We start from the raw sequence: 21,539 nt of genomic DNA, 5'->3' as shown, positions 1-21,539 counted from the left end.
CTGCCTTCGGGAAGACTCGGCTCCCGAAGACTTCCGAAGACCCCTTGGAGTGGGATAGGAATGGAGGAGCCAGCGCAGCACCGGGGGCACAGGGAGAGGAGAGGGATGGCTCATTAGGACCGAGCCTTCCCTCTCCTTAGGTGAGTACCTGCCTTTTTTTTTTTTTAAACCGGGGTTACATTATATTATATGTGCACGTTCGCATACAGTATATGCCGCTGCAAACATGAAAACATGGAAACGTTCCCGGAAAAACGTTCGCATAGAACGTGGACACAAAAACCCGACAGATAACTGGGAATCGCAGGGGAAAACGGCCCTGCAAGTGTGTTCCCTGCCTGAGGGGTAACAACCGTGGACCGCAAACCAGTCAATATAAAGTTACAATAGGCAAAATAAGTTGAATAAAGAGCAGAAAACAAGAATGGAAAAAAACAACAATAATAAAATGATTAAAAGGATTAAATATTAGGAAGGAAAAAAAATCACCTCTTCCACCTGGTGAGTAATAGTTTGCCGTCTTCACTGCATCTCCAAAGTCATAAACAACAGGTATTGCGGGTCCGTTGTTTGCTGGGCAGCTGCCAGTATTGTAAACTACTGGATATTTCTATAGGTAAAAATGAAGTGGAGATTATATCAGTGCATGCAGTAGTTATACAGTATAATGCAGCCCAAACCAAGCCTTTAATAATCTCATATAAGGCTGAGAAATAAACAGCTGCTGCTGCATGCCAATTTACAAGCAGTTCAAGAGCTAATCATTCAACAGCTGTCTAACAATATCCCCTGCAACCCCAAGGGGTGGCCCAGTGGCAAAGGGGGCCCGCACTCCTGATCAGGGGCATAACTGAAGGGGAGCAGCCCCTGCGACTGCAGGGGGGCCCAGAGCTTCAGCCACTTGACGACCGTAGTGGTAACCCCCCCTAAAGACCAGGCTCATTTTTGCAGTGCTCGGCTGTGCAGGCTTTTCAGCCTCATGCACAGCCCAGCTTAGGTGCCCAGCGATCAGACTCACCTCCTTTTTTGTCCCTAAGGGGACATGCCGCCGGAGGGGTCCGATCGCTGCAGGCTTTGTTTATTTTATTTTTTTTCAGATGCCTCAGAGAGGCTCTCTCTCTCCTCGTCTTCCTCCCTCTCCTTCCTCCCTCCCCTCCATCATGTAATTTGGAACAGGACGGTGATCCGTCCTGTTCCGCCTCTCATAGACATCAGCCTATGAGAGGAGGGCGCTCCCCGGCCAATCAGAGGCCGGGGATCCCCGATCTCGTACAGCGCTGTACCCCGATTTCTTTCCCCTTACGTTTACAAGCAGCCTGCTACCTGCGATCGGCGGCAGGGAACGATCGTGCATGCGCACGGCCATTCCCTGGGAAACTGCAGCCTCAGGACTTGACGCCAATTGGCGTTAGGCGGTCCTGGGGCTGCCGCCGCGGTCACGCCCACTGGCGTGAGGCAGTCCTTAAAGTAGTTAAAGTGAATGGGAACCGCATTTTTAAAAAAATGAAGCAAATACTTACCTAAGGAGAGGGAAGGCTTTGGGTCGTATAGAGCCTTCCGTCTCCTCTCTCGGTGCTCTCTATCCTGTGCTGGATCCAAACCCCCCCATTCCAATCCCCTACCGAAAGGGTATTTGGAAGTCTTCGGGAGCCGCCCGTGTCCTCCCGAAGTCGTGCGGCTCCATACTGCGCAGGCGTGAGCGTGCAAGAGAGCGTGCCTGCACAGGCGCAGTACAGGGCCGCCCTTCTTCAGGAGCACTCATGCTCCCTGAAGACTTCTGAAGCCTCCTTCAGCCGGGTAAAGCAGTATTTGACTAAATTAGTCAAATACTGCTATTAGTCAAATACTGGTACCGGGCGAGCCAGCACTGGAATGAGGGAACCAGGAGAGTAGCAGGAAGGCTCTATAGGACCCAGAGCCTTCCCTCTCCTTGGGTAAGTATCTGTCTAATTTTTTTAAATGCGGTTCCCATTCACTTTAAGTGGGCCCCAACTACTACTCCACTCCCTCTTATAAAGGGGTCCATCATTCAAATCAGGTGTTTTTGTGGCTACACTTGTTTTATGACCCTTGCAAGATGGGCCCCCAGCCTGTGAGGGTCACAAGCGGTTGGCAAAGGGTGTGAACAATGGGGGGCCCCATCAAAGTTTTGCTAGGGGGCTACATGATTTATAGTTATGCTCCTATCCTACATGCAGAGAAGCAGCAGCGGAACATCATACATGACAGGTCCATAGTCCCCAACCGTCCCGTTTTCGTCGGGATTCTCCCAATTTGGGGGGGCTCTCCCGCTATCCCGGTATGAGCCCCCCAGGTCCCGGGCGGCTGTCAGTGTTGACAGCCGCCTGTAGCAGGAGGAGAGCAGCGCAGTGGAGGGAAAGCGGTGAGCAGTGGCGGAGAAGGGGGCCATTTCCCCCCCTTCTCTCACCTTAGGGTGCTCTCCCTCCCTCGCTCTCTCCTCCGATACTGTGCGGCGGCGTTTGGCAGCGGGCGGGACTTACCTTCCGTCTTGCTCCAAGCGCCGGCCCGGAAGTTCTGGTGCCGCAGCCGCTGCTCTGGTCTGGATCAGACCAGAGTAGTGGCAAATCATCCCATGCCTGCGAGAGACCAGACGGAGGAGACACGGAAGGTAAGTTCCGCCCCCCTGCCAGCCACCGCACTTAGTTCCGGAGGGGACAGCGAGGGAGGGAGAGCACGCGAAGGGGGGGGGGGGGGACATGGCCCCCCTTTTCCACTGCTCTCCCTCTTCTCTGCGCTGCTCCCCTCCTGGGGGGGGGGCACCTAGCTACTTATTCTGGGCACATATACACCTGCCTACATATACTGGGACATATACACCCTGGCTACATATACAGGGCACATTTACCCCTGGCTACATATACTGGGCACATATACACCCTGGCTACATATACTGGGACATATACACCCTGGCTACATATACTGGGCACCTATACACCCTGGCTACATATACTGGGACATATACCCCCTGGCTACATATACTGGGCACATATACACCCTGGCTACATATACTGGGCACATATACACCCTGGCTACGTATACTGGGACATATACACCCTGGATACTGGGACATATACACCCTGGCTACGTAAACTGGGCACCTATACACCCTGGCTACATATACTGGGCACCTATACACCCTGGCTACATATACTGGGTACCTATACCCCCTGGCTAAATATACTGGGCACCTATACACCCTGGCTACATATACTGGGCACCTATACCCCCTGGCTACATATACTTGGCACCTATACACCCTGGCTACATATACTGGGCACCTATACCCCCTGGCTACATATACTGGGACATATACCCCCTGGCTACATATACTGGGCACATATACACCCTGGCTACATATACTGGGCACATATACACCCCGGCTACATATACTGGGACATATACCCCCTGGCTACATATACTAGGGACATATACACCCTGGCTACGTATAATGGGGACATATACACCCTGGCTACGTATACTGGGACATATACACCCTGGCTACGTATACTGGGCACCTATACACCCTGGCTACATATACTGGGCACATACACACCCTGGCTACATATAAAGGGCGCATATACCCCTGGCTACATATACTGGGCACATATACCCCTGGCTACATATACTGGGCACATATACCCCTGACTACATATACTGGGGACATATACCTCTGGCTACATATACTAGGCACATATATCCCTGGCTACATATACTAGGCACATATACACCCTGACTACATATACTGGGGACATATACCTCTGGCTACATATACTGGGCACCTATATCCCTGGCTACATATACTGGGACATATACCCCTGGCTACATATACTGGGCACATATACCCCTGGCTACATATACTGGGCACATATACCCCTGGCTACATATACTGGGCACATATACCCCTGACTACATAAACTGGGGACATATACCTCTGGCTACATATACTGGGCACATATATCCCTGGCTACATATACTGGGCACATATACCTCTGGCTACATATACTGGCTACGTATACTGGGCACATATACCCCTGGCTACATATACTGGGGACAACTGGCTGTTTGTCATTATGTGCATTTACTGGTGAAAACCTGTCTCTTATGTGCATTTAATGGTGAAAAGCTGTCTCGTATTATGTGCATTTACTGGTGAAAAGCTGTGTCGTATTATGTGCATTTACTGGTGAAAAGCTGTCTCGTATTATGTGCATTTACTGGTGAAAAGCTGTCTCTTATTATGTGCATTTAGTGGTGAAAAGCTGTCTCTTATTAGGTGCATTTAGTGGTGAAAAGCTGTCTCTTATTAGGTGCATTTAGTGGTGAAAAGCTGTCTCTTATATGCATTTACTGGTGAAAAGCTGTTTCTTATGTGCATTTACTGGTGAAAAGCTGTCTCTTATTATGTGCATTTACTGGTGAAAAGCTGTCTCTTATAATGTGCATTTACTGGGGAAAAGCTGTCTCTCATTATGTGCATTTACTGGTGAAAAGCTGTCTCTTATTATGTGCAGTTACTGGTAAAAAGCTGTAAGATGATAGGCTGCAGATGCATGGAAGATGAGTGAGGACGGGAGGGTCTGTCCCACCACCGAAAGCAGGTAATGTATAATGCTCTGCCCTGCCTAAGCCTTATCCAGGGGTCTGGAAGCTAATACTGTGAGGGCTCAGGGCTCGTTCACACTAGGAGCTTGATTCTGATAACTGCTATAACAGCAGTGCTTATCACGCAAACAGCGTTAGTTCATGTGATAAGCAAAGGTTATCGTGCAATCATCTGCGCGTTTCACGTGAAAAGCGCATGTGATCGCGCTTTAGAGAATCAAGTCCTAGGGGCGTTTTTGACATTTTTTAAGCGCTGGTGATTTTCAAAATCGCCCTGAAAGCGCTTGTGATTTTCTATGAGAAAGTTCACATCTGAGCGTTTTTTTTCCAATCCACTCAGAAAAGCGGTGCATGGACCATTTTTGAGGGGTTTCCGCTTCAATAGAAGGTATAGTTTGTGCAGCGATTGCGTGGGTGTTTTTAAGAATAAATACATTGTATTTATACTTTTTTGGATCAAAGAGTTTACTTCCTGACTTGCATCAGGGATTGAACCCCTGCTTTAGATGACATAAAGACATTTGAAGGAATTACAGTTCTGACGTTCAGTAGAACATTATGCTGTGACAGGGCCAGAGCACATATCAGCACGAGATGTACAGACCTCCAGGCTGTGGTAGTGTAAACATCAAGTGTTTTCATATTTTCTAAAGGTAAACAAATAGCCAGGGAACAGAAAACAATGTTCTCCTAAGTATAAGGGAACAGGTCATTGGAAAATTGAATTTTCCAGTGCATGCGAAGTAAAGACTGTGCTTGTCATGCTATCCTGTGTCCTTATCAGCCAATAGAAGGTGATGGGTTATTGATCCATCCCTGCTGGGTGATGTCATATTTAACTCTTTAGAGGCTAGTATAAAATATCCAACATGGGCTCCAGAGTCCACTTCCAGTTTCCACCTTCTAGCTTCAGACTTACCTTCTACTTTCACTTTACTTCTAGTCATCTACCTGTATGCTGTATATATGCTAAGTGCTATTTAGGATAGATGTACCATAAGAGAAAATCTGGTCAATTCGCAAGGAATAGACCAAGAGCCTGTAACGCTTAAGAGGACTTACTACAGACCGATTGCTTTGCTGAGGTAACAAACATGTAACAAAGATAAGATTGCTGCTGAACACATCTGTATATCTGTTTGTTGAATAAACTACTTAAACTTTGAAGATGTCTAAGCAGTTCTATCTCCTGTGCTGTTGCTGTGATGAGTGTCAAGTTATCACACGTTCTGTGATATGGCGCCGAACAAAGGTGTAGTGTTGCTGCCCAAAGCAACCAACAAATATTTATTACACATCCAATTTCGTTCAAATTGATCTATCTGACTGGATGGAAAATCTAGGTCGATCTGCTGCTGCCAGCAGATGGATGGTCCATGGAGTTGCATTGGATCTAATGGTCCAATAATGCATTTAAATCAATTTCCGATAGATTTTATTATGAAAGCTATTGGAAATCTGTTCCTAGTGTGTGGCACACATCAGATAGATTCCTGTCAGATTCAACCTGACAGGCATCTGACAGAAATCTATCTGATGGTCGAATCTGTTGCAAATCTATCAGTGTATGGCCATCTTAAAAGAAGTGGTGGATACAACAAATCTCCATCCATTACTCCACTGGACTGAATAGATCATCTGATTTGCTACTTTATGGTCATTACTAAAATGTTATCTTTCTGAAAGACTGATTGTCAGAGAACACAAGCCTGTTCAGACCGTTATAAAGATAACTTATAAGATAACATTTTTCAGTTTGTTTCTTTTGTTAATAAATAAGCCCTTATGTATTCACCTCTGCTGCACAGTACAGTAAAGTGCCGGACACACAATACTGACCTGAGAAATACAGGATATGATTGTCACTCTGTTCTCGTGTTTACCTTGTACAGGTTGAAGAGGTTTCCCCCTTCAGCAGACAGGAAGCCATTATTAGTGCGATATCTCAGGAGAGCTGCGTCCCTCCATCTGGTTACCGGCGTCTTGTTCGGTACATGCCATATTGCCACATCTCCAGCTCTTATATCATAATATCCAGGATTCTGGTCAGGAAAAGAAGTTACATAGATAGGGTTAAAGGCTATTTTTCCCCCACAAAATGAAATTAGAGGCTGAGCTGTTATAAGTGAGCCGGGAATCTCCTGGAAACCGAACACTGATCTCAAACTTACCAAAAGCCTCATGCACATATAAGAATTATGTCACCCAAAACAAGTTTAATGTCTAATGTCTGCACAGGCACCCTAAAGAACTGAAGGAACCCAATACAAAATCAGCCTGCAGAAGCTACCTGTCTCTGAACTTAAAGGACAACTGAAGTGAGAGGTCTATGGAGGCTGACATATTTAGCCTGGAAGCCCTGCTGATCTAGTTGGCTGCAGCAGTGTTTGAATCACACCAGAAACAAGCATGCAGCTAATCTTGTCAGATCTGCTGCATGCTTGTTCAGAGTCTATGGCTAGAAGTATTAGAACCCCAACTATCAGCATGCTCAGAGTGATGTTGCAAAAGAGAGAGAGAGCTAGACAAGAGGGTGGAGAAGAGAGAGAGAGAGAGAGAGACCAGAGACCACTAAAAGCTCAGGTAAATATTCCCGATTCGTTTCAGCCTCTGATTCCAGTACTTGCACTGGGCCATAATGGTTTAGCTATGCCATTAGAAGTACAATTTCCTCTATCTCAATGCAGAGACCAGTGCGGTGGACCAAAGGCCATAGTTACCCAATACATTAATGGACCTTTTCCAGACCTTTCCTTTCTCACATCCATTGCGAGGCATGAGCGCCGCTGTCAATCACTCGCACATGGTGTGAAGTGTACTGCGCCTGCGCAGTACACTCCACACCATGTGGAAGTGATTGACAGCACCGGGAGGTGGTGGTTCAATACTAACTGAAGGATATTGCACTATGATTTGCTTTTGCCTTTATTGAACACCCGCTTCTGATGGAATATCTTCCCTTTGAATTCCAAGTCAGTACAGATCAGAGTGATCGTGAATGACAAAGCGAGACAGCTGTTTGTAATTGGGTGGCATCCAGCTCTGGTGAGCACTTTGCATGCGATTTTGGTAATGGTGGTGTAGAGTGTGTTCACAGGGTCTGGAGCGCCATAGGGAGGTGGTGGTGTACCTAGATTTGAAGATACTACAATATCATTTCCCTGTATTTATTTCACTGAGGTACAATACCTGGATAGGCCGGAGGTGAAGAGTACAGATCCATTGGCGGAGAGGACTGTCGAATATTATTTGGGACAATCCAAATGCAAGTCAGGGTGGATACCTGCTTATGACCTATTATGTTGTAAGACTAACTGCTTGAGTGCTGACGCTTCCCTACAAATCAATATAAAGAAACACTTTGTACCACTTTGTGCCACAAAAATTGTACCGCTTTTGGTACAAAAATTGCAGGGAAATTAAACACTGGGGAGGTTAATGGACAAAGAAAAACATAAAAAATGCATAGTGCAACATCTCATTGCTGAACTCTTGGTAAATTAGTCCCAGAGTCAGTAAACAGATGGCAGCCCAAAGCTCTTAAATAGTAATCAGAGCAGGAATCAAAGTATAGTGATACCGTGGTTTAAGCTGTTACTATTTTTCCATGCTTAAGTACCCATGTATATAATTTTGTATATTCTACTTGTGCGGGTGCATTTCATCTGGGAGCTACGGTTTCTTTCTACTTCCCCCAAAAACATACTTATAGGTTAACTGACATCTGGTCAAACAGTCCCATTTCTGTACTGTATATAACTGATGCAGGTCCATTAGTCTGTTATTTTAACGGCCCTCACAACACCCTATCCCCCCCCCCCCCTTCGCCTCCACCAACGCCACCGCAACAACACCCACACGGTCAATGTGCATGCACACGGCCGCTACGTGCGTGCAGCCACTACACATACACGCCCGCACAACACAACGGCTGCGACACGCACACAAGCCACAACGCGCGCCCACACTCCTGCACCTGTCCTCCTGTGCTGTCTAAAGTCCGCCCACATGCCGCTCATGCGCGCTGGCCTAAACGCATGGACACAAGGACACAGGAGGACTTAGGGACACAGGCAGATTATTATATAGGATGTCCTCAGTAAAGGTTGCTTAAGGATTTGTGGAAATGTAGCACACAAATAAATAAAACACCATAGATTAGATGATTTTTTACATTTTTTACCTTGTAATCATCACTTGTTGCTCCATCTGGTGAGCCAAACGTGGCATAATTTGCCCAGTTCCCATCACCTGCTGGATAATTAGCATTATTCCCCTGTTGGCTGCTCCAGCGATCTCCAGTGGTACACTTCCCATACAAGTTGTTCTCATGAATGCTTGCCACCAGTGTCCATCCTCCCCCACTGGTGGTCATGTCACAGAATGTCTGATAAGACAATCCATCTTCCATTGTGAGAGTGTAGATCCCATCTGTGAAAATATTTGCAACTATAAAAGTCAATGATAGATTCCCTGATTACTATTTACTATTTGGTTACATGAGCAAAGGGGGGGTGTTATAAAACCAATCACTGCCCTGTGTGAAGCGTCCACCAGTGGGTTCTTCTTCTGGCATCTCCATCTACATTACTTTTGCAGTGTTTACATTCACTTGACCTGCCAGATATGTCACATGCCAGCGGGTACACAGTAGGCCGGTGAGGCAACGAAATGGCATATTTCATTGAAATACCATCCTATATAATAATCCTCGTGTGTCCCTGCGTCATCCTCCTGTGTCTGTGTGTTTTGGCTACTGCGCATGTGTAGCCATTGGAAGTTGGAACAGGAGGAGGACGGGGCCAGGAGGACGGGCAGCAGGGAGCGTGGCCGTGTGGGCGCGCGGCATGGAAGCGGATGTGCGACCTGGGGTCGTGTTATCTAACGGGCAGGCTAAATAGCTAGTGAATACCATACATTTCTACTTTAAATGTTTTTACTGCCAACCTTTCTGTGAAATATGGTGCATCACACCTATCAGTGTTCCAGGAGAGATCGATGGGCAATCTGACAGGAATCGTGTGTACGTTTAAACTGCTCCTGATTGATAATGGGATTGATTTTCCGATAACTTCTGAAAATTGATCCTGTTATCGAATCGGAAATGTAGAAAATACTATATTTTTGGAGTATAAGACTCACTTTTTCTCCCCAAAAGTGGGGGAAAAAAGTCACTGCGTTTTATAGTCCAAATGTAGGGAGTTCCTGACTTGTGAACGCCTGCCAATACGAACCTCCAACCCGCCGCAATGTCCAGGAGTCGGGGACTACCTGTACTGTGCCCATGCAGAGGAGGATACAGGGGGACAAACGAAGGACACAGGGGGACACAAAGGGGCATAGAGGAGGACACTAAAGGGCAAAAAGGAGGACACAGGGAGGACAGAGGCCTATACATGGGGGACAGAGGAGGTACAAGGGGGCATGGGGTACAAAGGGGGCATAATCCACAAGATGCCCCTTCACCATGGATGCACCAGGTTTAGTATATATTTTTCCCCTGGTTTCTGTCCTGACCTAGGTGTGTCTTATGGTCAGGAGCATCTTATAGTCTGAAAAATATGGTAATTGGTTTGTCACCACTGATTGGGCGGGAAGTTGCATTGTGTGTACCCAGCATAAAGGCCACAAAAGCCCATGCCCTGGGCAGCTGCTGGCCAAGGAGGTGGCTGGATGTGGAAGAGAGGAGGCTGCAAATAGTAAAGAAATACTGAAAATTGGAAATAACAATTGTAATATGGGAGCTGCTGTCCAAGGACTCTGTACATAAATTCTTATTGAGATAAAAAGAGGGGCTGCTGTACATGGATGTTGCACATGGAACAGTTGGCTTCACGTGGAATGGAAGGTAGATGATGCACATGGAAGGGGAGTTACAAGAAAGTTTGACTAGGCATGGAGAAAGTAACAATCCAGCCTCGGCCTTGGGCCTAATTCCTTACCTCTTGGTTACAAAGTACAGGATAACCTCCAGTTCACTCACCTTCAGTCCCAGGCTTTGATTGCTTAATCTCAGCACAGCTCCTGTAGCGTTCATTATTGTATCTATTGAAATCTGATGCACTGATGTAGTTGTTGTCATCATCCCTCCAGCAGGACAATAACTGACTGATGACTTTCATCTTGTTCTCATGAAGGCATGGGCTGTCTATGAAGAAAGATGAAAACTAAATACATTAAATTAAGGCAAGGTACTGACTGATGCTTTGTAGAAGGGAACTCGAGGTGCAAGGGGATATGGAGGCTGACAAATGTATTTCCTTTTAAACAATGCACATTGCCTGGCTGTCGATTTACAGTCAGATCGATTATTTCCAACATGTTTGATTTGCTTTCCGGTCGATTTCCGAGCATTTTCCGATCGACTTCCTATTAAATTGGAAATCGATCGGAAAATGCTCGGAGATCGATCGGAAAGCAAATCGAACATGTTGGAAATAATCGATCTGACAGAAAATCGGCCAGAAAATCTCATAGTGTGTACCCAGCATTATGCTTTTAGCTATAGACCCTGAACATGCATGCAGATCAGATGTGTCTGACTGAAGTCCGAATAGCCACATACTTTTTTTCAGGTGTGAGATTCAAACACTACTGATGCCAGAAGGATGATTAGAACTGCCAGGTAATGGGTATTTTTTTCAGGAATTCAATATGGTAGTCTCCATATCTCCCTCACCTCAGATTCCTTTTAAATGCTTGTGGTGGTCTCCAGAGGCATAACTACAAAACATGGGGCACTTCAGCTAAACTTTGATGGGGCCCTTTTATTGTCCACACCCATCTTCACATTCCACCGTGGTGAATCCCACAGCCTCCAGACTCATCTGCCAGGGGTAACAAGGCCATCGTGATCTCCTAACTTAGAAGGGAGGCCACAACAACACCAAATCTGGAGGACAGTGTGGACTCCTGTATTGGAGTTAGGATAAGTAGTTGGGGACACCACAGCCTCAGGGGCATACATGTAAAATGGCCGTGGCCAAATTTCAACGCAGGGTAAAACTGAAAGACTGCTCACCCTGTGCCTACTGAAAGTCTGAATTGCTATTCTTCCTCGCAACTCGGGTGGGAGGGACACATAATTCAGGCAATCGTCAGTGCGCAAATTACTCACTGTCTGCCGATATAGTCGTAATTCTCATTACGGCCTATGGTGGTGCCTAAATCATCCGAGGTCCCCTATAGTTGCACCTGGGTATGGTGGTTTCTGTGTATGGCACATGTTTTGGGTGTATTGCTGGGAAAACATCCACAAAATAAAATATAGAATTGTTTGGTAATGTTCAACCAGTGCAGCAATTTGTCTGTGATGTAAAGAAGCAAAAATGTGCTAATGCTAATTAACCCTAACCTCCTTTCCAAGAATGCCTAACATTGGCCTCAGCTTGGTGGGCTACATACTGTAAAATCAAAGGCTTATTCACACATAAAGTTAAAAGGGGAACTCAGTGAGAGATCCTGGCACCAGTGGCGTAGCTTTGGAGCTGTGGGCCCCGATGCAAGTTTTACATTGGGGCCCCCCAAGCACTCTATACATAACGATTGATACGACGCACCAAAACCTGCCAATGGCAACTACAGTGTCAGAGGTGCAAGAAGGGAATGGGGAGCAGTGTGTTAATGATTACCACTATTCAAAGTATCTGTAGAAGTGATTATTATGAGCACAGAACCAATAGAGAGCTAATACTGCATTTGAGGGAGGGCCCTTTGGGGCCCCTCTGCCCCAAGGGCCCCGATGCGGTCGCTACCGCTGCAACCCCTATTGCTACGCCCCTGCTGGCACTCACAGCACGCTCACTAACTGCCAACCACAAGAGAATGCATTCAACGAAAGGCCAGAGTTCATGAAAGTGTATAGAGTTTTACTTACCTGGGGGTTCCTTCAGCCCCTAGAAGTCTCTCTGTGGTCCCTTGAAGCAGTTCTGTCCTCCTCCAGGGTCCCGCTGTCAGCCCCATAAGTATTGTGCGCCACCTGCAATCGTGCTCCTGTCGCTCGGAGCATTCTGCACATGTGCAGTAGCACTGGCATGGGCAGAACACTCCTGGCAACGGGAGGGTGCACGTGCCCGTGTATACGCAAAAGCTGCAGAAGTACTGGACTGACAGTGGGACCCAAGAGAAGACCAAAGCTGCAGCAAGGGACACATAGACTTCTAGGGGCTGGAAGAAGCCCCAGGTAAGTAAAGCTTTATACACTTTTGACCTCAGATATCCTTTAACCACTTAAGCCAATCTGGACAGATATATTTGTCCAAAAATCGCCATTTGAAGGCAATCTGGACAAATATATCCGTCCAGCAGTGATGCTGTAGTTGTGCACGCATATCCACGTGCAGGCGGCTCGTTCCCTGCCGCTATTACAGAGCATTGATAGCTGAAGAGGAACGAATGTTCCCCAGGCAAACAAATTTCCTGTGAATGAATCAAGATGCCTCCAATCAGGAGGTATTTGATTCATGAACCGAAATGTGAAAAAAAAAGGATCTCGCACTTCCTGGTAAAATTGAAAAAAAAAACAATACACACTAAATAAAAACTGATTTACTCCCCACCCTGCCCATTAACAAAAAAAATAAAAAACACACATTTAAAAAAAATACAAAATTAAAATAAAAAAAAATACATAAATCGTTAACTTAGGGACTAAACTTTTTAATATGTATGTTGTGAAGGTATATTACTACCGTGTTTCCCCTAAAGTAGGACATCCCCTGAGAATAAAACCTAGCAGGGATTTCAAGAATGCTTGAAATGTAAGACATTCTCCGAATTTAAGCCCTAGCAGCATCCCACATGACACCAGCAAGTCACGCTCAATACAAAGCCTGGATACAGGAGAGCAGCAGTACAATGTGAGTTCTACACAGCCCTATATATGTGTCAGGCAATTTGTGTTTTTGTTGGAGCCAGCCCTTCTGATCTGTTGTGATGATAAGCATCACCAGCACTTCACCTCTTCCCAGGACACACACAGCTTATCCTGCCATAGCTCTGGGGAGACTGACAGAGGGCTTTGCCTGCAAGAAATAAACTCTTACCCACATGATCAGCAGAATCAATTTCTTGTAATTGAGAGCCAATATCTGCAAACCACAAGCTCTGTGTATGTTGCACATGGCATACAGTATGTACATTTTGTATAAGAAAAATACTACTGTGTTTGCCCCAAAATAAGACATCCTCTGAAAATAAGCCCTAGCACATCTTTTAGAGTAAAAATTAATATAAGACAGTGTCTTATTTTCGGGGAAACACGGTATATACCTTATTTACTTTAGCCTATATGGGCTTGTAATTAGTGAAGGACGCAAAACTGAAAAAAATGCACCTTTATTTCTAGATAAAATATTTGCGCCATACATTGTACTAGGGAAATATTTTGAACGCTGCAATAACCGGGACAAATGGGCAAATAAAATGTGTGGATTTTATACACAGCAGAACATTTTATTTTAAAACTATAATCACCGAAAACTGGATGGAAGGAACGCTGACAGAGGAAAATTTCCTTCGTCCTGAAGGTGAAAACACCTGCCGGCCCAAGTGGTTAAGCAGTGCCGTAGCTAAAGAAATATGGGCCTCAATGCAAGTTTTATATTGGGTACCTCCAAGCACTCTATACATAAAATTGGAGGCTGCAAATAGAGAAAGAAACCTGCAAATGGGAAGCCTATGATCTGGGATAGGCTCTTTCACCAGATGATAACAGACATATGAAAGGAAAGGTCCAACATTTCTGGATCACTTATGATGATATTATTATCATTATACATTTATATAGTGCTTACATTTTCTATAGCTTGTTACAAATTACATTATATGGAATGGTTCAAGTCGTTAATTCTCCCTCAGTGGAGCTCATAATCAAATCTCTATTACAGTCCTATGTTTGTGTACCATAAGTTATGTACACACTGAAAGTTAGATTGTGTGAAACAACCAATGAACAATCATACCACAATTCATTGTGTGTATGAGTATTTAGAAGAGAGTGCATGTTATTTCGGCACCATTCAGTTCAGTGTGGTGAGAGCCGAATGACGGCTCTCACCGCTGCCGCTATACTCCAAGGTGGCGTTAAATACTATTCCCCCTCCGAGTTGTCGCAACTCGGAGGGAGTTGTAGACCCCGAATTACTGCTACGCACCCCGCGCAGCATAGCATTGCTGCTATGGGGCGCCCAGAAATAAGCTGATCCGTTTAGAAGAAAGTCCATTTTTAGGAAGAAAGCAATTAAGATTACTTTTACATGGAAGGTTGAACTGTGTTCTTGCCAAGTGCCTGCTGGCAGTGATTTCATACACCCAAACAGCAGCATTGGTAGCCCCAACAACAAGAAGCAATCTTACCTTGAGCTATAAGGGAACACCAACTACTACTTTAATCCCTCTGATAAATGGATCCATCCTTCAGATCAGGTATTTTTGTGTCTACACTTGTTTTATGACCCTTGCAAGATGGACCTTCAGGCTATGAGGGTCACAAAAGGTTGGCAAGTGAAAGAGTGTAAATGTTGGGGGGCCTCATCAAAGTTTTGCTGGGGGTACCACAATTTATAGTTACGCCCTGGATGGATGCTTCTCCAGTGCCGATGTGGAGCATGATAAAAGCTTCTGGTCAGTGTACAATAACCGTAGACAGGCAGTGAAAGCACTGCTTGCTGCTACTTGTGTAAAAGTGGCTTCAACTTATGGGCAGAAAGTATCCTGAGTCCTGATCAAGCTCATCCCTGGAGATGTTGGGGGATCTGGAGACCTTAGTTAATCAAGCCCTCAGACAGTGTGTTTTACTCACCCCTTGACAAAACAAGTTGAACCAGCACTCCCAATAGAAAGAGGGTGATCATCTCCTAAATGAGAAAAACATAAACCTATATGATACAAGTAAAAACAATACAACACATCGATACAACAATACAACACATACCGGTAGCACAATACAAAACTTACCTCCTGATTTCGTACTGTCCTCTGGAATAACACTGGATGTCCTTCTGCAAAGGATTGTACTGAGGATGTTCAGAGGTACCTTTCAGAATTCCAGGATCAGTCAGATAAAAGGAGATGTGCACAGACTTCTGCACTAGTCCGATCTGAGTCCAGAGTAGGAATGCAGGTCTTTTAAACTTACCTTACCTCATCAGTATATAGTGAACAGGATATGCCAGCTGCAAGGACAGCAACATTTCTTATCAAGGAGGAATCTACAGTATGTTCCAGGAATTTGAGCAAAACATAATTTCAGCTAGTGGAATTCCAGTCAATATGCAATCCGATTTCTTGAGAAATCTTGTTAATGTCAAGAAAAACAAAAGTTTGCTTTCCTAAAACAGAAAGAATTTGCGATAATTCAGGTTGGAGTGAGCTCGAGATGTCTCCCAGGCACCACTGCTGAATATATGCAAATTAACCATTGTACCCTTAGAAGCTAAACACACCTCCAGAACCGCTGGAATGCAATGATGTGTCAGCTTGTTAATATGTACAGAGCCATAATAATCCAACATGCATACAGACTGTTTCGGATTGTTTGATCCTCATCAGTGCATGGCATGGATTAATTTGGCTCTATGGAGTAGGGCTTGTAAATCCGAGAGGCACAGACTAACCAGCAAGCTCATGGTGACCCAGAACTCATTGGGGTGTGTAAGGGACTACAATGGTCCTAAAAGCCCCCTTACTAAGATGTTAAGAAAAACAAAAGTTTGCTTTCCTAAAACAGAAAGAATTTGCGATAATTCAGGTTGGAGTGAGCTCGAGATGTCTCCCAGGCACCACTGCTGAATATATGCAAATTAACCATTGTTAATGTCAAGTGGTGCATGGCAGTAAAAAGTCTGGGAAATATCAGTTGTATGTTTGATTGGTGAATGCGTAACTGAAGAGAAAAAAAACGTATGATATATTGAATTGTATGAGTAGGACAGCTAAGAAATAGAACATTAGTAGCCAAGAAAATAATCTCCTACTGTTTTCCAGTACAGGAAGAGTTAAGAAACTTTAGTTATCTATGCAAAAGAGCTTCTCTGAGCTGAAAATCGATTTTAAAGTTCTTCTTCTGAATGTGGGAAAAGTTATAATGGCCGCCGAGTTTAGCGATTTACAGCAAAGCCCGTTTCTTATGTGCTAGAAACACCAACATTTGCTGGGTATGTGGAGGAGGAAAGTGGGTAAAAGAGGAACATTGTTTTTTCAAAAAGACCTTATAGTTTTTGAGAAAATCAATTTTAAAATTCTCATTCTGTGTGTGCGACATGTTTCCCTGGCCTCTTTAACCTCTTGTCCCCGATGCAGGCTGGGTATATTTGACTGCGTGTGGCTTTGCACCCTGAGCTATACCAGCCCGCATGTTCCATGGGGGACAAGGGGTTAAAGAGGCTCGGGAGAGGGTCCCCATGTCATTTTTTTTTATTTCCCACACACAGAACAAGAATTTTGAAATCAATTTTCTCAGAAACTATTAGGTCTTTTTATTCTTACTTCTTGTACCCACTTTCCTCCTCCCCATACCCAGAAAATGTGGGGTTTCTAACACATAAAGGGGGCTTTGCTATTAACTGCTAAAGTCGGTGGCCAGAGAAACATTTCCCACACACAGAACGAGAATTTTAAAATCGATTTTCTCACAAACTACAAGGTCTTTTTGAAATTATTTTCCTCTTGTACCCACTTTCCTCCTTCACATACCTGGAAAATTTGGTGTTTCTAGCACATAAGGGGGCTTTGCTATTGACCGCTAACAGAGCCGGGACAAGGTCCTCCTGCATCCAAGGCTTAGACACCAAAATGCGCCCCTCCATCCCACCCACCCCAGCTGTCACACACTGATTGCTATTAGACTAAGAGGCGCCCCAGGGTCCCCAACACCCCAAAAAGCTTAATCTATAGTAATCTGGCTTGCAGTCACTGCCATGTATCCCCCTTTCTTATTTCTCTCTGCTTCAAACACAATAGGGGAATTATAGCTGAGTGAGTTGTGCACACCCTCCTACACTGCGCCCTAGACAGGAGCCTCTCTCGCCTCTGCCTCGGCCCGGCCCTGACCGCTAAAGTCGGCAGCCACAGAAACTTTTTCCACATATAGAACGAGAATTTTAAAATTAATTTTCTCAAAAACTATAAGGACTTTTTGATTTTTTTTCCTATTGTACCCACTGTCCTCCTTCACATACCAAGCAAATTGGTGTTTCTAGCATGTAAGTGGGCTTTGCTATTACCTGCTAAAGTCGATGGCCAGGGAAACATTTCCCAAACACAAAACGAGAATTTTGATATTGATTTTTTTTTTTGAAACGATAAGGTCTTTTTGAAAAAAAAAGTCCTCTTTTACCCACTTTCCTCCTCCACAAGCCCAGCAAATTTGGTGTTTCTAGCACATAAAGGGGCTTTGCTTTAAACCCCTAAAGCCGGCGACCAGAGAAACATTTCCCACACACAGAACGAGAATATTAAAATCAGTTTTCTCAAAAAGTATAAGGTGTTTTTGATTTTTTTTTCCTATTTTACCCACTGTCCTCCTCCACATACCCAGCAAATGTGGTGTTTCTAGCACGTAAGGGGGCTTTGCTATTAACCACTAAAGTCGGCAACTATTATAACTTTTCCCACATTCAGAAGGAGAATTTTAAAATTGATTTTCTCAAAAACGATAAGGTATTTTTGATTTTTTTTTCCTCTTGTACCCACTGTCCTTCACAAACCAAGCTAATTTGGTGTTCCTAGCACATAAGGGGGCTTTGCTATTAACCACTAAAGTCGGCGGCCAGAGAAACATTCCACACACACAGAACGAGAATATTAAAATCAGTTTTCTCAAAAAGTACAAGGTCTTTTTGATTTTTTTTTTCCTATTGTACCCACTGTCCTCTTCCACGTACCCAGCAAATGTGGTGTTTCTAGCACGTAAGGGGGCTTTGCTATTAACCACTAAAGTCGGCAGCTATTATAACTTTTCCTACATTCAGAAGGAGAATTTTAAAATTGATTTTCTCAAAAACTATAAAGTCTTTTTGATTTTTTTCCCTCTTGTACCCACTGTCCTCCTCTACGTAGCCTGATAATTTGGTGTTTCTAGCATTTAAGGGGGCTTTTCTATTAACCTCTAAAGTCGGCCACTAGTGACTTCAATGTAAAAACTGTGAACGCAAATGTTAGAAAAAAAATAAAATTGCCTTAAACACGAATTACGAACTGCCCATTTTTGCAGCAAACTGTTCTCCCAGCGAACTGTTCGGGACATCTCTACTCTTATATCCCTACCAGACACACTATGTGCATGAAATGTTTATTGAAAACCTTTGTAATAAGCACATGAAGTACAGGTACATTGCCACAAGATGGCAGCATGTTTAATGCAAAAATATGGCTCAAGTTTTTGAGATCTTATTGTAAGGCTACTTTCACAGTTAAAGGGAACCAGAGGGGTTCAAAAAAAGGTTTTATACATATCTGGGGCTTCCTCCAGCCCCATACGCACGGATCGCTCCCACGCCGCCGTCCTCTGCTGCCTGGATCCGCCGCCACCGGGTCCCGTCATTGCCGCGAGTCGGCCAGTCGGCCGGCGGACGCTGCCGATTCGTCGCATCACACGGAGCTCCCTCAATACAAGTACGCATGAGGCTGCCTACTGCGCAGCTGCATGCGTACGGGTATGGAGGGAGCCCCTGTGATGCGGACAATTGTCCGCGTCCGCCGGAAGTGACGGGCCCGGTAACAGCAGTTCCAGGAAGCGGAGGATGGCGACGTGGGAGCGATCCAGGCTTATGGGGCTGGAAGAAGCCCCAGGTATGTATAAAAGCTTTTTTCATTTTCCAGGCTCCATTCCTCTCTGGTTCCCTTTAACATAGTTCACGTGCAATTTGCTTTTTGGTGAATTAGTGTTTACCAGTGGTGTAGCAATAGGGGATGCAGAGGTTGTGGCCACATTGGGCCCCATCTCCCTGGACCAGAGGTGCGCACTAGGGGCCCTTCATCCATCTTGTTAGCTTTTCCTTGGTGCTAATCTGGTTATAAACACCTCTATATTTGCATTGCATAGATATAATCCTTTACACACGATTTCCTTACTCTAAATACACCTCACTCATACTGCAGCTGTCCTTGGTAGGTTTTGGGGCTCCATATCAATACAAAGCTTGGGGCCCCATGTAAAACTCGCACTGGGGCCCCAAGCTCCTTAGTTACACCACCATTAACTTTATGGTATATGTAACGATGTTCAATGCAAGTGGCGTCTCACTTTAATTGTTAATTCAGTCAATTTTGTTGCTTATGTGTAGAACCTGTGTCAGGATTTTATCACTGTCTGTGTTCGTATTGAGGAGGTTTACCATTATTTCCTATTCTCGGTGACCTACAGATGGTCCATTGGATGCTAATAATTCAGATTTTCCTGTATATGTAATGCAGATTGCATGCAGCTTTAAACTGGACCAATCACAATCAGCAGGAAGTGCAACTGATTGTCTCAGTCACAAGCCGCATACAATGTACATGCAAGCTGGAATTATTAGCATCTTATTGGCCATCTCCACAGTGTGGGGCAAGGGCCGAATATGTCAGAGTGGAGTTTGGGATGTGATTAGGGCTGTGGAGTCACTACAAAAATCATCCGACTCCTCAGTTTATGAAACCACCGACTCTACCTCCAGGTACCCAAGATCACTCTAACTTCGACAATCCAACTCCCGAGCAGTGGCAGGGCTATGAAGTCAGTACAAAAAACATCTGACTCCTCAGTTTATGAAACCTCCGACTCCAGGTACCCAAGAATTGCTCAGACTCCTCGACTCATACTGGTGAAAAGGGGGAAGGGGATATTGAAGGGGGAAACCAATGTTAAAAGCTAAAATATCTCTAAGGCTTGGGACCCACTCTGCAATCATGCAAGCGCTTTATGCAGCAATCCCCAGAGCAGTTTGCGCCATGGATTGGCTTAGTGGCCATTTGGAAACGCTGTGCAATAAACTGTACAGTGCTTCTGTTTAAGTTTTGTTTTTTGTTTGTAAACCTGTGGAAATAAAGAATGATATATTTACTGGCAGCTAGCAATGGGCAGCACTCACAGGCTGCAAGTGAAGTGAAACCTACAGAGATGTGCACAGCCCCCCGAGGGTAAATACACATCTTGAATGCAAATCAAATGCAAATTATGTGCTGAACACTATTCTAAAAATTTGAATGCAAACTGAAGCCCATGGAGGTAGCTAGCCTGAAGTATACTTATGTTTTTTGTACAGCAGAGACTGGCAGTGCTTCCAAGTAGACGCTGCAACTGCCCTGATTTGACTAACTGCACAAGTGGGCAGAGCTCGAATAATGGGCAGAGTACACACCTTGCATTCAAAAACAGGTACAGTAAAGGAGGGCGTTAGCTTCAGCATAAATTGTGCACAAATTATCCCTACTAGACTCTCCCACGACGGTGACGTTACCCCATTGGAGAGACCTAACCAGTAACCACTAGTCTAACAGTGAAGCATGTTCAAACAGTGAACCATAATTAATCTAAAGTAAAAACCTAAAACCTTAACAGTGAAGCATATTCAAATAGTGAACCATAGTTCAACCACTAATCTAAAATTAAAAACATAATTTTTAATTTTTTAACTTTGCCTGGGTATCCTGCTGATCCTCTGCCTCTAATATTTTTAGCTATAGATCCTGAACAAGCATGCAGCAGATCAGGTGTTTGTGACATTTTTAGATACCAATTTTTATACCTATTCCTATATTCCTTCCTATATTTGGCAGCCTAAAATGAATGGTGGCTCACCCTGCTGCCACGCAAATCCCCGGCAGTGTAAAATACTATCCCCCCTCTGAGTGGTCACAACTCGGAGGGAGATGTAGTTCGGGGTCAAGCGACCGCCGGAACCCAGAATTACCGTTACGCCCCCTGCACGGTATAA

General features: G+C 44.8%; 1 protein-coding gene across 1 annotated transcript in view; it reads right to left on the bottom strand.

The window, feature by feature from the left end:
• The window catches only part of LOC137525814 (intelectin-1b-like), a 30,537-nt gene extending 14,921 nt beyond the window's left edge, over positions 1 to 15,616 (bottom strand). Inside the window, exons 1-6 of the mRNA XM_068247021.1 lie at positions 15,580 to 15,616; positions 15,425 to 15,479; positions 10,607 to 10,771; positions 8,807 to 9,054; positions 6,507 to 6,665; positions 490 to 610 (exon numbers count right to left, since the gene is read on the bottom strand). Of these exons, the coding sequence (XP_068103122.1) occupies positions 490 to 610; positions 6,507 to 6,665; positions 8,807 to 9,054; positions 10,607 to 10,771; positions 15,425 to 15,476 (745 nt within the window). The 5' untranslated portion in view covers positions 15,477 to 15,479; positions 15,580 to 15,616. The remainder of the gene's footprint in view (positions 1 to 489; positions 611 to 6,506; positions 6,666 to 8,806; positions 9,055 to 10,606; positions 10,772 to 15,424; positions 15,480 to 15,579) is intronic.
• Between the last annotated feature and the right edge of the window lie 5,923 nt (positions 15,617 to 21,539).

Source organism: Hyperolius riggenbachi, chromosome 7 (genome assembly GCF_040937935.1).
Source record: "Hyperolius riggenbachi isolate aHypRig1 chromosome 7, aHypRig1.pri, whole genome shotgun sequence".
NCBI lineage: Eukaryota > Metazoa > Chordata > Amphibia > Anura > Hyperoliidae > Hyperolius > Hyperolius riggenbachi.
This window is presented reverse-complemented; position numbering and strand designations above follow the sequence as displayed.